The sequence below is a fragment of the Sarcophilus harrisii genome, chromosome 2 (assembly GCF_902635505.1).
Source record: "Sarcophilus harrisii chromosome 2, mSarHar1.11, whole genome shotgun sequence".
NCBI classification, from domain to species: Eukaryota; Metazoa; Chordata; class Mammalia; order Dasyuromorphia; family Dasyuridae; genus Sarcophilus; species Sarcophilus harrisii.
In genome coordinates this window covers 407,801,798-407,819,867 of record NC_045427.1, presented here as the reverse complement: position 1 = coordinate 407,819,867, position 18,070 = coordinate 407,801,798, and the positions used below count along the sequence as shown (strand labels likewise).

Below are 18,070 nucleotides of genomic sequence, written 5' to 3'. Positions count from 1 at the left end.
GGCTCAAACTATATAAGGACATATGTAGATTGTTTTAGAACTTTGCCTTACCCTATAGGGAAGTAGGAGGGGAAGGGGAAAGGAAAGGAGAAAGCTAATAGAAGGGAGGGCAAAAGTAGAATAGGAAATGTATAAAAGGATAGGACTAAAAATAGGACAGATTGAGGGAGATGGTGGTCAGAAACAAAACACTAGTGAGAAGAGAGAATGAAAGGAGAAAGAAATAGGGAAAAATAGGATGGTGGGAAATACAGAGTTAGTAATCTTAACTGTAAATGTGAATGGGATGAATTCTCCTATAAAAATGGAAGCAGATAGCAGACTGGATTAAAAGTCAGAATCCTACAATATTGTTAACACTTTATATGTAGGATAATAGATCATAGGATTATTCAGTGCTAGAGACATACAACTAAGAAAATATGTCCAAGCTAAGGAGCCTCTTTCCTTCATTCAGTTTCTCCTTTGTCTGTATATACAACTCAATGGGTAGGAATTATCCCATGAGTTCTGTGTCCCCTATTATGCCTTTAAAGACAAGTGTATTGGTTTCTTAGATCCTGGATTTAAGTGTATTCCCATCACCACAGCCGCTTTCTCTGTGCCTGCGGCTGACTGAAGGTTCTGCTTTAGCTGTCTGCCCCTCAGACTGAGATCTGCTCAAGGATTTATCCTGGTAGTTTCTTCTTTTCAGAAAAACTGAAATGCCTTCTTATCTAAGTGATTTCTTTAAGAAAATTGACTTTACAAGGTGAAACACTAAGATGTAAAGATATAGAAATATCAAGAGGACTTTTTGATAATCTTTTCAATGTAAAACAGCCTGAAAATGCCAAGCTACTTGGGAAACTTCCACTGTTATTTCTCTAGAATGAAGAAATGTTACATTAAATAATTCATTTGTATGCAATACATGCTGAATCGCTTTTCTTTTCCCTCCTACCCCTGCTTCTCTCCTCTACAGGGAACATATTGGGAAGAAGAAATCTGGTAAGAATGAAAATGTTTTCACCCTCTATACCATTTAATTATCTCTCCATATTCTTCCATCTGCTCCTGATCTGATCTGAGGACCTGGGTATGAGTCTCATTTCTAATTCTTAGACAATTAGACAAGTCACTTAACCTCTCTGATCTTCAATCTCCTTTTCTGTAAAGTAATGATAGTAATACTTGCACTACCTACCTCTTCCACCAAGTCTTCTACCAGTATTTCTTCATGTCATGGAAGTAAGCGACCCTTGGTCCTTGAAAGCTATGAAAGCCAAATATAAGTTTAATTAGGTCATATGAAGCTGGAGGGCTTTGAGTTTGGGCCCAGAAATAGGCCTGATTTCAGTACAGAAAGGTTCATAAAAATACGTGAATACGAGGTGATGAATTTTCTTGGACATGAAACCTCTCAGAGATCATTTAAGGAAGGAATTAAGGGATGTGACCTATAGCACTGGAAGGGAGCACTTATACCAATGAAATCAAAGGTCCCCAAAATGTCTCAAGTCTCACAAGATTGTTATGAAAAAAAGCTATTTGTAATCTCTTTAAAATTCTCTACAATTATTATCATAAATTTTCATCTAATCTGTTTAGACCTGTTCCAAAGGGGAATGGGCTGCCTTGGAAATTCTTCCAGCCGGGACAGCTCCTTTTCCCCCTGAAACAAAAGTCTTTTCTTTTATGGCTTCCTTCTCTTTTCTCTGGATACTGCAGCTTTCCTAGTGAGGGAAACCCTAAAGGAAAAAAAAGGACATAGAGTATGTAGGGAGGGATGTTCTTCTGTCCATCTTGGGAGCCATTAGCAGTTCTTTTAATGATTCTCATTGTTGTAGTGTATAGTGTAGATAGAGTGGAATTGAGAAGACCTGATCCCCTGTAGACATTTATTGGTGGGCAACATCTTGGGCTTTTCAGAACTCAGTTTCCTCACCTGTAAGATGATGAGGTGATGTATATTTACTTCCTATATTTTGAGGCTAGCTTCTGGGTCAAGTAGGGAATATCCTAAAGTCTGGTGTCAGATGGCACCATTCCTCAAAAGTAAACAGATTCAAATACAAATTATTTAACCTCTCTGGGTCACAGTTTCATCCTCTGGAAATTGATCCCCAGGATCACTTCCCGTTTCTAATCTGATATTTCCATATAGTTAAAGTTTTCAATTGTTCATGTCCACTATTCAACAGTTTTTCTGAATTCTGTATCTCTGGTCTTTTAAGTTATTTCTGAGTGTAAAGACTGTGGTCAACAGTGCTTTTAAAAATATTCAAAGTTGTCCCTGGAAAGAAGACATTCTATAAAATAGATCTAGCCTTTTAAGGGTTGGAAGGAACTGCCCAAAGGCCCAAAGCCTGGAATTACCTCCTACCTCTTCTTTTTACAGCTCTCATTTTCTGGTTTAATAGATACTTCAGGGAGCTTTGGCATCCTGCTTAAGCTACAAATAGCCACTAGACCCATGGATAATTATATGGCCCCTAGAAATGAGCAGAAAATAGGAACACATTTTGCCCTTCCTGAGACGGTCAAAAGGTCCATGTTTTCAACTTAAGCTAAGCTCTTATCTCTGGAAGGAACCAGTGGGAGGGATGAAAAGGAAGGAGAAATCAACTTTGGTAAATAAAGCTGAAGTGTCTGCATGGAACAGAATTTTTTTTTTTTTTTCAGAGACAATGATGAAGGCGTTCACACAGAGGAACCTCTAATTAGTGATAACTGATTGCTTCACTCACCTGCAGTGCTGGGAAAGCTTGTTTATATAGTCTTGACCATAACTTTCAAAATCAGCTCTGATTCTAAACTCAGCATTCTTACAAATTCGACCTTTAAATTTGTGCATCCTTTAGGACCACTTAAGGGGATGTTTGTACATATTTTACAAAGGTTTAAAATTCATAGCCCCTGAGCATCTTATTGCTTTAAGGAACCAAATATAACTGAATTGGGAAGAAATCCTACATCTGTACTAGGTTGTTGATTTCAATTTATTTCCCTCTCCCAAGATTTTGAATAGATCTTTTAAAGACTGTTGAGTTATTGGAATTATCCTGATTCTACCAGAAAAAAAGGATCTCATGGTCTTATATTGGTCCAGATAATTTCATTTAGTAATTATTTTTCATATCTTCTTTGGACCACCCAAAACCAGCATTAAACCATTCTAACACCCTAAATATTTTTTTTACTCAAATATTGTTTACTTTTCAGAATCAATATTTTCCAGTAAGAGTGTCAATGAAGTAAATTTCTGCAAAGTGAATTGTATTTTTGTTACTGATCTGTGTTAAACACGCAACACAGGATGTCAAACACAGACTATGGCCTACAACAGTTCTCAGTAAGGTCAAACCAGATTAAAATGGTTTTAATTGCTTAAGAAGATCTCTGTTTTCACTGGCACTAGTTACTTCTATTAATTCAAATCACAGCATCATCGCACATGCTTCTTCTCCCCCAAATTATCACCTGGTAGCCAGCCTTCTGGTACTGAGTACCTTTTCTCATCTAGCTAAGGAGGTCTTTGAAGGACAGACATTGCCATATTCAAAGCCCTTCCAACTTGGTAGGCCTTTCTTGAGCTTAGATCCAGCTGACTTAGTCTGTGAGGGCTCAGAGTCTTCTTCATATCGTGGACCTTTAAAGAACATTGTTGGGAGGTAGATAATATTATCATGCAAAAAAAATTCCTTAAAAAATAGTGATCAAGAATCATTATGGCTAATCTCAGATATGCTTAGCAGTATTATGCCTGCAAGGAGAGCTTTGCAACATTTTCAGGCCTAGAGAATCTTCTCACTGCTAATGCCTTACCCTTTTTCTCCCTGTCCAAATTATATTCCTATCTCCCCCTTCTAACTGTATCATAGGAATTTACTCAATGCCCCATTTTCCTGAATATCTCTGTGTGTGCATATTTGTAGATTTGTAGATTCTATTCTCATAGATCCATTTTTTAAAAAACATTTATCCAAAAGCATAGAGGTGTATTTGAGAATATGCTGGCAATCTTAGACTTCACCAATAGGTTTTATTGTTCAGTCTGTCTCACTTTTTGTGACTCCATTTGGGGTTTTCTTTACAGAGATATTGGAGTTGTTGCCATTTTCTTCTCCAACTCAGTTTACAGATGAGGAAATTGAAGCAAATGGAATTAAATGACTTGCCCAGAATCTCATAACTAGTATGTGTCTCAGGTCAAATTTGAATTCAGGTCTTGACTCTAAGCCCAGTACTCTACACACTAAGTCACCTGGCTGCCCTTGCCTAGATTTAGGCAGTCTGAGGTTTGAATTAGCCATTCATGCCAAGTTTGGAAAGAACTGATGCTCTGAATTATATAAGGATAAGGAGAAGACATTGTCTCACAAAAGTCATCACTAAATTGATGCACTCAGTCTTTTTTCCATCTTCTCCCTATTTTCAGGGCCTCATCTTCAATTAGCTTCCTGATTCATGCATTCTATTGCTACAAGTTACCGAGTCACATCTTTCAAACTGTTGAAAAACATGCAAGAATCAGCACAATATATTAAGTTGATGTCAAATTCAAGTAGAAATGGGGATCCATTTCCATTTCTAAACTTTCCATAAGGATCCCTAGGGGTTGCATGTTAACTTAGAAACCCACCTATTTATATTATCTATGTTCTCTTATACTTTTATTTATTTTGTTAAATATTTCCTAATTATATGTAATCTGATTCTTGCTACACTGAGGAGAATTGCGTTCCACTACATGTTTTTATGCCTCTGGCATAGTGAATAATTTGTTAGGCCTGAGTCAAGAAGACATAGATTCATATCCCACCTCTAGATGCTTAGTGATCCTGTTCAAGTCTTTTATCATTTTTGTGTCCTAAGATTTATCTGAAAAGACTAGATTTCCTCTCTTTGACCTCAGAGAGCAAGATTCAAAAGCAGTGGGTGAAAGTTGCAAAAAAAGAGTACATTTAGACTTGATATGAAGAAAAAACTTCCCAATGATTAGTACTGTCCCAAAATAAAATGAACTACATTAAGTAATAGCAAGTATCCCTTTAGTAAATAGAGCTCTTCAGAGGCTGGAAACCCACTTGTCAGGTATATTATCGTGGAGATTCTTTCTAGACATGGATTGGATTAGAGGCTAAGTCAAAAGCAATTGGTGTCTTTGTTAGTGGAAACAATTGTCACAGAGCTGATCAAATCATAGATTCTTTGCTCATTTGCCAGGCAGCATTCACATGAAATTGGAAATTCAAGTGCTGTTTCATCATTGGCTCAATTCAGGGCAATCTTACCAATATGAACTCTTTGTTTTTTGGTAAATGTGTTGTAAGTCCAGGATGGAAAGTTTTGACAATTTACAGAATGCTGTATTTTATCTTAAATAGATTTTTTGCCCACCTTTGTCTCCAATAAGAAACCCTTCCCTCCAAAAGAACAATGACTGTCCCTGGGAAAAATTTTCCCAGGATGGATATCTCCTAGTAACATTAACCTAGGAAGACTATTTTTTTTTCAGTTTGTGACCTGTGTTTCAAAAAATGTTTTGGGGGACCTTGGTAATCCTTCTGACCTTTTCTGAGTTCTTAAATGTAGCTAATCTCAGGGAAATTTTCAACATAAAGAGATTAAATTACTGCTAATGGAACAAAGAAAAAAAAAATCAATGATTTTCTTAAGAGTGATTATACTGAATTTTAAACTTCCATAGACCAAGCATAGCCTGTATGTTCAACTCAGCTGTACATTCAAGAAGTACATAAAGATGCTGGTGGCTCTGATCTCATGTACTTTGACCTGTTGCTTTGGAAGGGATCTTTGTGGGGACCTTTATGCTATGACTCTTTTGGGGTGTTTTTATCTTCTTTTGATCTTTCATGAGCAGGCCCATGTGTACAGAAATGCAGAGACAGTGGGATTCCTGGGGGTTTGAGTCCTATGTGTTGGGTAACACTCTCTGGAAAAAAGTGCCTATTCAGAGGTCCAACTTCACCTGTTGGTATTATTATAGGAAGTGATACTCTGGCCTGTGGTCACCCAAGACTGACAGTTGAACTCTTGCCATAACCTAACTTTAGGATAAAACAAATTAGGTTTATTTATTATTTAAGTTTTATTTTAACTTCAACCCTAACCCTACCTTCTCTTCCACATCCCCATGCCAAATCCCTACATTGCCCCTGAATTACCCTAAGGCCTTTCCTGGACATTTCTGTCCTTATTACTCCCCTGCTCTGGGTAGGGAGGGCCCTCAGATGAGCTGATTTCCAGCTGTTAATAGGGGAGGCTTTGAGGAATTTTGTCCTTGACTGTGTTACTCAGAGTAAGTGGTAGGAAAGGGAAAAGGGTAATGTTAGGAAACCTATGGATAGATTTACCCTTGGGTTGCAAAGAAAATCAAATCCAACATGCTTGTGGCTTCATCTTTGGCCCTGAAGTAGTCATATAATTCTCATTGATACAGTGTGTTAAGATTTAGGAAGCATTTTGTTCACAGCAGCCCTCTGAGGAAGTAGTTAAAGCATTATCTCCATTATTTAGGTGAGTAAACTGACAGTAAAAGGTTAAGTGACTTGACAATCTCCATAAAATTATTAAGTATTTGAGATAGGATCCAAAACCAAGTCTCTTGATGTAAGCTCAGAATTCCTTTTAGGATGCTACATTGCCTTTCTGGGGAGTGAGAGAGGGAGGGAGGGAAGGAGGAAGAGAGAGACACACAGACACACACACACACACACACACACACACACACACGAGTGTCACTTTATAGTCTTTCTTACCTTGCCAATCTTTCTTTTATTCCTTCTTCCTCCTCACTTCTTCATTATCTCTATTGTTTTCCTTTATTACTCCTTCCCACTATTTTTTCATTTCTTTTTTTCCTCCATTTTTTCTTCAGGATCATTAGCTCCCATGGAATAAATAGGATAATTGACTCTAGAACTTCCCAGGAGAGGAATGGAATATTTGGAATGGAGGAATATCACAGGAGCTAAGTTGAAAGCAAAACATAAGCCTCTCATAATTTCGTACCACATTTGGCAATCTGACGAGCTATGTGTACAATGAGTATGCATCCAACATATGTGTACATTTTGGGTCCTGTGCCATGATCTTAAAAATCTTGTTCCACACTTCTACAGCCCTGAAGATTCTCTCTCCTTTCTGTACTACAGAGGCTTTTCTGAAATGTGATGTCACTTAAATTTAAGGGAATCAGGATAAAAGATACCTAAGATCGCAGATACCACCTGACTTCACTTGGCTGTCCTTTTCTCTCTTCAGAATGTCATCTTGCCCCAGCCTTCTCACTAGGGTCACAAGTACTCCTCCCTGGTGATTAGATAGGCCAAATGTGGAGAATTTTTTTCTTTTCCCTCTTTCAGGGGGAGACTCAGCTTCGGTAGATCCAATGGTCCTGGAGCAATATGTGGTGGTGGCAGATTACCAGAAGCAGGAAAGCTCAGAGATCAGCTTGTGTGTGGGCCAGGTAGTGGACATCATTGAGAAGAATGAATCAGGTAAGACAGCTATTCCCTACCTTACTATCTCAGGCAGACACTTTGGGGTGGCAGCTGGCAGGAAGGAGACTTAGATCCTTCCTGGATCCCATTCCAGGTTAGTCATGTTAACCACAAGCAATATTTGTGACCTGTTATAAAGACTATTTTGTCACAGTCATATGAACATGGTGACATAAAATAATTTGGCCATTCCAAAGAAAATCTATTTTTGTTAATGGTTTAAGTCATTGTGAACTCTTCATGAGTTTCAAGTTTTTGATGATTTCAGCTGAGTTTTTAGTGGCCCATATTCACAGTGCAGAAACCATGTCAGCAAGAGTTAATCCTTCTTTAGCCTTAGCATAAGAATGATTGATGATTAGTACTCATCAAGTACCACATCAGATGTTAAGACAGAAGAAATAAGAGAGAGAAGAAGCTAAAGAAGGCAAAACAAATCTTTTAATTCATGAATAAAATATTCAAAAAATTCAGCATATTTATTATAGCCAAAGTCTGCAGCTGACCAATCTAGATAATAACCCAAAGAACTGGTTAAGACCAATAATAATACCTTGTTTTGAATTAAAATTTTCTTTAATAATGATAATTGCTAACATTTATATAGTGCCAAGCACTGTGCTAAACTCTTTACATTTATTATTAGAGCTTTACAACAACCTGGAAACTAGGTGCTGTTATTGTCCCCACTTTACAGATGAACAAACTGAGGCAAACAGTTTAGTGACTCACAGCTATTAAGTGTTTGAGGCCAGATTTAGATTCAGGATCATGGCAAGAAAAATGTTTCTGATATTTTCTGGATAATGTAACCATTGGTTACAGAAAGATTTTTCTAGCCAACCATTGGCTAGGTTGCTAATTAGCACAATTATCCAAGGAAATTAGAATTCCATACATCCTGAATCTGTAATGAATGTTAGTTCCTAAATATGACTGTAATTAATATGAACTATAATTTCTACAAATTAAACTACAATTTCTCTAGCCAACCTGTATATACCAACCCAGTTGCATTCATGAGCACAGATATAACTAATCATAATTGTCCATAAATAGTTATGCCTTTAACCTCAGTGATAAGAATTGTCCTGAGCCCTAATTGTATAATTTCCCAAAAAAAAAAAAAAAACAGATTGCTTGTGTCTTATTACTTTGGCTGAAACTGATGAACAAAAAGTTTGAATGGCTCAGTAAATTCAATACAGAACCAGAATTAGATCCATATTCTCGCTTCATTTTGACTTTTTACATGGTACACACTTGTTCCCTTTATCAACATCAAATACTCTTTATCAATGACAATTTCTAACGTAGTCCTCATGAAACTTGAGCATTGTTTGAATACTGATGTTCGCAGGAAGATTGAGCATGGTAAAAAAAAAAAAAAAAAAAAAAAAAGAAGTCCACAAATATATCAGATTACAGAATACTGCTACTGCCTGCAAGAAATGTATACTGTACATGGAAAGACAAAATTTACATATATACACACACAAACAGAGAGAAGACAGAGAAAAAGAGAGAGAGAGAAAGGAGAATAATACAAGTGTATAACAACCACGTTCTAGATAATCTAGTTGATGATAAGTGGAATAAGAATTCAAAGAAAGGAGAGATGTCAACCTAAATCATTCTTTAATCTGCTATCAGATTTATCTTTAAACATAGATCTGGACATGTCATTCCTCTGATCAAAACTCATTATTGGATTTTTGTTGACAAAGTGGACTCAGAGACAATATGCTGGAGTAGAGAGCTGGCTTTAGAGTTAGGAAGTCCTGAGTTCAAATGTTGCCTCCCATATAGAAGAAAAATCCCTGTACTTCTTCTTTGAAACTACAAATTATGGAGAACTTGTTTTCTACATTGGAAAGGACTTTCTTCAACTGGGAGTTTTTTATACCAATGAAAGCATAGGTCTAATCCTTATCCTGACTCCTATTCCTACAAAAGAGCATACTGGCATCCTGGTCAAGTCCTTTTGCCTCTCAGTCAACAAGTTAAGGAATATTTTTATTATTTATTATTGTATTTTTCAAAACTTTGCATAGATAATTCTTTGACATTAACCCTTGCAAAACCTTGTGTTCCAATTTTTCCTCCCCTAGACGGCAAGTAGTCCAATATATGTTAAACATGGTAGAAATATATGTTAAATCCAATATATGCATACATACTTATACAATTATCTTGATGCAAAAGAAAAATCAAATCAAACAGGAAAAAATGAGAAAATAAAATTCAAGAAAACAACAACAAAAAGAGTAAAAATGTTCTATGTTGTGAACAACACTCAGTCCCCATAATCCTCTCTCTGGGTATAGATGGCTCTCTTCAGCAGAAGGGTCATTGGAACTGGTCTGAATCATCTCATTGTTGAAGAAAGCCACAAAGGAGCATTTATTAAGTACCCCTTATTTGCTCACTGGCACAGTGGATAGAATTGTAGGCCTGAAGCCAGAGAGACTCAGTTTCCTAAGTTCAAATATGGCCTTAGACATGTATCAGCTGTTTGACCCTGAGAAAGCCACTTAACTGAGACAGCTAGGTAGTGCAGGGGATAGAGCACCAGCCCTGAAGTCAGGAGGACCTGAATTCAAATCTGGTCTCAAACACAACACAACACAACTACCTGTGTGACCCTGGGCAAGTCACTTAACCCCAATTGCCAAGGGAAAAAAAGGCCACTTAACCCTATTTGTCTCAGTTTCCTTATTTGTAAAATGAACTAGAAAAGGAAATGGCAAACCACTCTAGTAGCTTTTCCAAGAAAATTCTGGATGGGATCATGCACAAATGAAAACAATTGAACGACAACAAAAATTTTCAGATGCTAATAATTTCATTGTTTTAGGCAACTTAGTCTATAATTTACAGAGATGGTACCAGTCTGCATTGATTGGTAGAGACAAATTCGTCATCTGGAAGTTCTCTATAACAATACAATCATACCCCTGAGGAAATCAAGGTCCTCCAGAATGAAATACAACTCTTTCTTTTCAGCCTAAACTGACCACTCACTACCCCCATACAAGTGCTATATCTTGCCACCTTTGTGCTCTCGTTCATGCTCTTCCCTATATCTAAAGTTCCCTCCTCCCACAGAAATTTATTGAAGCCCTACCCATATTCCAAAATTTTAATCCGTGACACCTTCCCCAGAAGTTTCCTCTGGTCTGCCCTACTTCCCTTGACTTTTTTCTTGTACTCTTATTATGTACGATAGTTACTTGATTCATTTCTCCCCCCCTCTCCATTAGTTTGTAAGTTCTGTGAAGGTAAGGACAATCTAAACCTTGCATGTCAACCAGAATGTGGCACAGAATTCTGCATATCATTGGTACTTGGTTATCTCCATTGAACTGAATTAAATTGAATCACTGTGCACAGAAATTATCAGGAAGAAGTGATATATGACCTGGACCAATAATACAGGAAGGTAGAATAGTTGAAATAAAGGCACTGAGGTGGGAATGAGGTGACATGTTAAATGGGAGAGATTGTAAAAAGAAAAAAAAATCGATACATCTTCTCTTCAGCTACATTTACTCATTAACCTTTTTTCCCCTCCAGGTTGGTGGTTTGTAAGCACTGCTGATGAGCAGGGCTGGGTCCCTGCAACTTGTCTAGAAGGTCAGGATGGTGGCCAGGATGAATTTTCTCTGCAACCTGAAGATGGTAGGAAAAATTAAACTTTGTATTTATCCATATATATGAATGTGTCCAATGACTCCTGGTGAAAAGAAGAGATCCCTGTATTGAGTGAAAGATTGGACTCAATGAGCCTATAATCCCTGGTAGCTCTTAGGCTCTAGAATACATATGATGTTATATATTCTATTTGTTCCTTTTCTTCTTCTTTTCCACTATCAGTGCCATAAAAGCTGGACTGTATTTTATTTGAACTTTGCATATCTCTAGTATCTAGCAAAGTTCCCTGCACACATTAGGCATTTAATACATGTTGATTGAATGAGAGGTTAAATATGATCCTTTGAAGCTTCTACAGAGTGATAGCTAAAGCTTTTTTTGACTGGTGTGGGACTCTCTAAGCTTTCTTCTTTATTTTCATTCAGTCATTCCTGGGAATAGAAAATCTCCCAGGGGACAAGTAATCTCTGACCCAGTAGCTTAGTAAAAGCAAACTTGGCATTTTGAATTGAGAGTGAAGGGAATCCCCATCCCCAGAAGAATCTGGCTTCAAACATCTTTTGTTCTGATGTTTACATGATCAATTAATTGTACAGGATTGTTAACTATATTTTACCAAAGTCAGGGTTTGATTTCTCTGTTTTCTATCCATTCCTTAGTAGTCCGTTACAAGCATTAACAAGTCATTAGTAAAGAATTTGAACTTGTTTATTAAGTGCTTTGCAAATTTTAAGGATTATGTAACTATCATTGATTCTTATTAGAGATTCTCCTAGGAAAAATAAAGAGAGGGGCTGATCACTTGAAATTTACACCCAAACTTGATCTATTAGAACTGACAATCCAGGCGGGAATCTTTAATAACAGCCCAAATGCCTAGTTTGCTTTTACTAAGCTTTGAAGACAAAGATCCTTTTCTGACTTAAATACTAATGGTACTACTCACTTTTGTACTAAACTTGACTATTGCCACTTAAAATAATCAGGAGTAACTCTTCCACATTTGGGTTCTAGTGTTTCATGATTTGCCTTGAATTGCCAAAAACAGAAATTATTAGTGCTGTTGCAACCACCAGTCTGCAGCAGATGTACTGGTTTCCTTTAGAAATTATTAATGTTGAAGAGATATGAGAGAACACCCCCCCTCAGCCCACCCCTTCATGGATGTGGGAAGTATATAGTTGTTACCATAGTTCACATATTTTCTGATTTTTTACATTTTGACTAGTTCTGCTAATTTCCCACACACACACACAATTTTCTTTCCTTCTTTTTTGTCATTAAGAAATACTATTTGTAAAACATGGGATGGCTTTCTGAGCAGAGAGGAGAAGGAGGAAGAATACCAGAGGGAAATAGGATAGTGTTTAAAAAAAAAAAGACATTATTAAAAATTTATTTAAAAAACCAAGTAAACAAGAATTCATGAATGAAAATGCCCTCAGCAGACTCTAGGTTTCAAGTCTAGAAACAGTCAATCATTCCTAATTTGGGGCAACTAGCCAAATTGTATAGAAAAAGGGTCAGAAGCAACTCCTGTTGCTGCAACCACCCTGAATGCTTTTATAAATATTCATGGTTTAATGGTATAGGTTTCTAACAAGCCTTTAGTTTTAAATATAAGGAGCTCAGCTATTTTAAGTTTTTTTGGTAAATCATGAGCAGGTTTTAATGTATTTGTAATATGTGATTAAAAAAAATATATAGCTCCTTATCCAAAGCATCAAACAGACCATGTGGTGTAGTAGAGAGAGAGCCAGCTCTAAAATCAGAAAGAGTTATATTCAAGCTCATTCTCTGACTTGCATTACCTGCATGATTATAGGCAGCTCTATAACTGAATCTTCATTGATGTGGGAAATTTCTAATCAGGACCCTCTCCTACAGAGTTCAAGCTGCCACCACCCAAAAAAAAATCAAACTATTAACTTTTTTGATACTCTTCAGTTAAGTTTTCCCAATCTTCTCTCTAAATTATTCAAAAATAAGTTTTATTGCTGTTTTTTTATAGTATTTATACTTTAATCATTCCTCCAGATACTGTCCCTATTCCACTAAATCCTCCCTTGTTATATAAAGTGGGATATTTAAATAGAATCCACTTAACAAAACAACTAATTATGATAGTATATGCAACATTTGCCCTCCTCCCCCTACTCTTTACCAAGAAAAACTATTTCTTCATCTGTTCTCTGGAACAAAGATTGGGCAATGCAATTTCATTCCCCTTTTTAAAAATCTGTTATCAGTAGGCTTCCCCTAAATAATCCAACCCCTAGTTTAAGGATTCTTACTCATTTTGTGTCATGGGCCCCTTCTCATAATTGTGTTTTAAATGCATAAAATAAAATGTAAGGATTGTAAAGGAAACCAGTTATAGTTTATTATAAATGAAATTATTGAAATATTTTTAAAATCAAGTTCATAGATCCCCTATTTAAGAACCCCTACTCTCAAACCTCTTAGTAGACATAAAATTAGGTCAGTTTAGCTACTACTCCCTAATCTAGAGTTTAGATATATCCAGGGACTTTCTGCTTCTTAAAGATCAGATGATGTAGGATGAGAAATAACATGTATGTAAATAAGAAACAACGGTAGGTTTTAGGTGCTATCTCTGTCTTGTGCTGCCTTCTCATCTCCTGTTTTATCCATTTCCTGGTTTCCACTACTCAACATGCTTCCTTCTCAGTCTCTTGGAGATACTGGTCTTTGCCCCGGCACGTGGGTCGCCGTCGGACACTTGGGGACTTGTACACCATTGGATGGGGTCAAGGTGGATTCTGTGGAGGCTTGTTTTGTTGTTTTGTGTTTGGAGCCTGGTCCCCTGTTTCTGTCTCATGCATGAAGTTCTCTTCCCTGTGACTGTGTGTCTTTGTGTATTGCATGTTGACAAAAGTGACCTTGCTTGTGGCACTTGTACTAGATATATTTGTGTGGGGATCTGGAAAGAGGACTCATCATTATACTCTCTCACAATTACTGTACTGTGGAGGATTCCCCTCTTTTCCGAGTTTCCTCTTCTGGTGCGATAGTTCCCCTAAGAACAAACCAATGCCTTTGGAAGCTCAAGCTTTTCTCTTTGCTGAGTCATCAGTTGTCAATCCTGCTTCCCTCAGTTTTGATTTGGGTCACTGATTGGGGTTAGAGACTTACTCCCCACCCACACCCCCTCCACATGTGGTGCTGTCCCCAGGATGATGCCCTTTAGGAATCAGAAGAGGAAAAGAACAACCCTTCCTTGGCGACAAGGCATCCCATCTGAGCAACATCCCTTCTTCACAGTCCCCACTTGATGGAACCTTTCTCTCTCTCTCACACACACACACACACACACACACACACACACACAGAGCCTTTGGCATCTTTCCCTACATGGTCTGCAGTTTTCATGAATCAGTGGAACAGCCGACTCAGCCACCCCACAGGATACACCATTATTTGAGTCAACTTATTTCCCTACTTGGGTGGATCAAGGATCTTAAATAAATAAATAAATGAATATAGCGTAAGTCAGCCCTCAGTGCCAGGCAGGCAAGCCACAAAAAAAAGCCTGTTAGAAATTCTTGGAGAGAGAAATGCTGGGGGGGAGGGGGGGAGGAAGGAGAGACGGGAGACAGATGGAAGATGAGAGGAGAAAAAGAATCTGCATGCAGATTTCAGCCCCTCAGCCAGTCTGAGCCTTCACTGAAAAAGAAGGGAAATTCTCCTGGGGGCTGAAAGGTTGCAAATGCAGGAAGGCACTTACTTCTTCCCTCTTAGCTTGCCTGTTGCTCCCTTTGGAGTTGGATGTTGAGCATGGGGGAACACCCCAAGCTTTTTCCTATGGTGCTTCCTCTCCCACCTCTCTCTCTCTCTCTCTCTCTCTCTCTCTCTCTCTCTCTCTCTCTCTCTCTCTCTGTCTCTCTCTCTGTCTCTTCCTTCCTCTTCATCCCTCCTTCTCTCTCCCTTCCCTTCTTTCTTCCTTCCCTCTCTCTCTGTCTTTCTCTCTCTCTCTCCCCCTTCTTCCTTCTCCGCTCCCTTCTTTCTTTCTTCTTGCTTTCTCTCTCTCTCTCTCTCTCTCTCTCTCTCTCTCTCTCTGTCTCCCTGTCTCTCTCTTGCTTTCTCCCTCCCTTCCTCCCTCCTTCTCTCTCTGTCTGTCTCTCTCTTTTCCTCTCTCCCTCTCTTCTTCCTCTCCCTCTCCCTCTTCCTTTTCCTCACTCCCTTTCTCCCTCTTCCTCCTTCCCTCCTTCTCCTTCCTTTACTCCCTCTCCCCTCTCCCCCTCTTTCCTTCCCTCCCTTCCTCCCCCCTTCCCCCTTCATCCTAGGCATGAGTGCTTTTGAACAACTGAAGGCCAAGCATATCCCCTTGCTTTCTGTAGCATCAGTGTCCTGAATCTGGATGATTCTGATGAACACACCCCTTCTGCTTGATGGCCAGAGACCTCAGGATTTTACTGTGGGAGAGAAACAGCTAGATTTAACTTTTCTAAAAGGAATTAAATAGAAGGTCCGAAAGCAACTTTGGGGAAAGGAAAGAGCTACCTATTTACACTTCTTTTCTTCTCCTGACTATATTAATGAAACTTCTAGCTTTGGTTGGTAATGATCTCATCCTCAGTCCATCTGCTGCCAAATGGATCTAATCCCTAACACTACAGGCAGCCAGGTTGCCAAATCCAAAAGGGAGATTGTCATAGCCATGTGAAGTTTTAACCCTTCCTAACCTGGATTGGATCCAATTGCATGAGACTACTTCACCTTCAGTTAAAGCCTAGTAGTAGTCCTAAAAGGAGACTCATGGGATTCTGACTGGCCAGAATGTTAGCTATATTCATAGGAATCCCAAAGACTTGAAGACTAAAGCATAAAACTACAGGAGCTTCAGATGAATTTGGGGCATCCGCCTCTTGTTCTTTCCAGTGCTGGGTGGAAAAACAAGAGACCTATTAAAAGACTAAAATAAACTTTCCAGTTTTAATTGGGGCTTGGACAGTTTCTGAAGGAAAGTTTTCTGATCTTGTGGGGAAGAAAGAGAACTTTTTAAGAAACTTGATGAATGGCAACTTACTTTCCTTAATGACCCTTCAGGCTGACCCAGTTCTAATATCATACTTTGTTCCTAACAGAGGAGAAATACACCGTCATTTACCCATATACTGCTCGAGACCAGGATGAAATTAACTTGGAGAGAGGGGCCATGGTGGAAGTTATCCAGAAAAACCTAGAGGGCTGGTGGAAGATCAGGTATTCTTCCCTATCTCCCCTAAAGCCTTAGAGAGGGGATGATTGGGATTTCTTATACTGAATAACACTCCATGAGACTCTGTATGTGATGACCTGTGGGGGTGAAACTTTTATGATGATTTCACTGATGTCTTTGGCCTGAATCCTAAAAGGAAGCATCTCTTATATGCTTCTCTGCTTAATCATGTTCTTCCTTTTAAGCCTGTAATGGATACTCTCATCTTTAAGTTTACAGAACCGCAGCTTAACAGGAATTAGAAGAAATCCTGGTCTCTGACTATAGATATTTCTCACAAAAGGGAATTCCATTGGAAACTGCTGTTTATTTTCTTTTGTTGTTGTTTAGTATTTTATTTTTCTCCAATTACATATAAAAACACTTTTTAACATGTTTTTTAAATTTTTGAGTGCCAAATTCTCTCTCTCCCTTCCTTCGTTCCTACCCCCCTCATTGAGAAGACAAGCAATTTGACATAGGTATATATGTGTCATCATGCAAAACATATTTACATATTAATCATATTATAAAAGAAAACACAGGACCCCCCCCCCCCCCCCCGAAAAAAAAAAGAATTCAAGAAAAATTTAAAAAGTATAAAAAGTATGCTTTGATCTGTGTTCAGGCATCACTGTTTTTTTCTCTGGGTATTTTTCACTGAAAGACCTTCAGAGTTGTCTTGGATCATCATATTGCTGAGAACAGCTAAATCATTCACAGTTGATCATCTTATAATGTTGCTGTTACTGTATATAGCATTCTTGTTCTATTCATTTCACTTTATATCAGTTCATGTTAAGTCTAAACAGGTTTTTCTGAGAGCATCTTACTCATCATTTCTTGTTAATATAATAGGATTCCATGCTATTTATTTTCCTTTAAAATTTTTTTTTTTGTTTATACATGTACAGTCCATTTTTTCTTACATATTTCCTTATGAATCATGTTGGGAGAGAAAAATCAGAATAAAAGGGGAAAAACCATGAGAGAAAAAAAAAAAACAGAAGAAAAAGAAAAAAAGTAAACCTAACGTGTTGATTTACATTCAATCTCCATATCTCTGCCTCTGGATGCAGATGGCGTTTTCCAACAAGAGTTTATTGGGATTGTCTTGACTCACTGACTCTCTGAGAAGAATCAAGTCTGTCATAGTTGATCATTTCATAATCTTGCTCTTATTATGTACAATGTATTCCTGGTTCTGCTTGTTTCACTCAGCATCAGTTCATGTAAATCTTTTCAGGCCTTTCCAAGATCAGCTTTTTCATCATTTTTTATAGAACAATAATATTCCATTACTTTCATATACCATAATTTCTTCAGCCATCCCCTAACTCATCTACTCATTTTCCAATTCTTTACCACCACTAAAAGGGCTGCTACAAATACTTTTGCCCATGTGTGTCCTTTTCCCTCTTTTATGATTTCTTTGGGATAAGATCCCATAATGTCACTTCCATGCTTTTTATTTTCAACCCCTCTTCAAGTTGGGGATACTGCATAAGCATAGCCATAAATCCCCTGTGGATGTGAAAATGCAAATACACAAAAAGTATTTTAGATTTTAGACTTCCCAGTGTGTAAACTCCTATTGATTCAGATTGCAAATCATAAGTGACTTAATGGATAAGTCAAATATAAGTCTTAGGAACATTGAGATTAAGTGACTTGTGTATTAGAAGTG

The 18,070-nt window shown here is 37.8% G+C and overlaps 1 protein-coding gene across 2 annotated transcripts in view; it reads left to right on the top strand.

The window, feature by feature from the left end:
• The window catches only part of SH3PXD2B (SH3 and PX domains 2B), a 120,562-nt gene that overhangs the window by 82,204 nt on the left and 20,288 nt on the right, over positions 1-18,070 (top strand). The window contains exons 6-10 of one of the 2 annotated variants that reach the window (XM_031953671.1): positions 965-990; positions 7,371-7,505; positions 11,085-11,189; positions 13,855-13,938; positions 16,271-16,388. In XM_031953671.1, coding sequence (XP_031809531.1) covers positions 965-990; positions 7,371-7,505; positions 11,085-11,189; positions 13,855-13,938; positions 16,271-16,388 — 468 coding nt within the window. The remainder of the gene's footprint in view (positions 1-964; positions 991-7,370; positions 7,506-11,084; positions 11,190-13,854; positions 13,939-16,270; positions 16,389-18,070) is intronic. The other variant, XM_031953672.1, reaches the window with a different exon arrangement.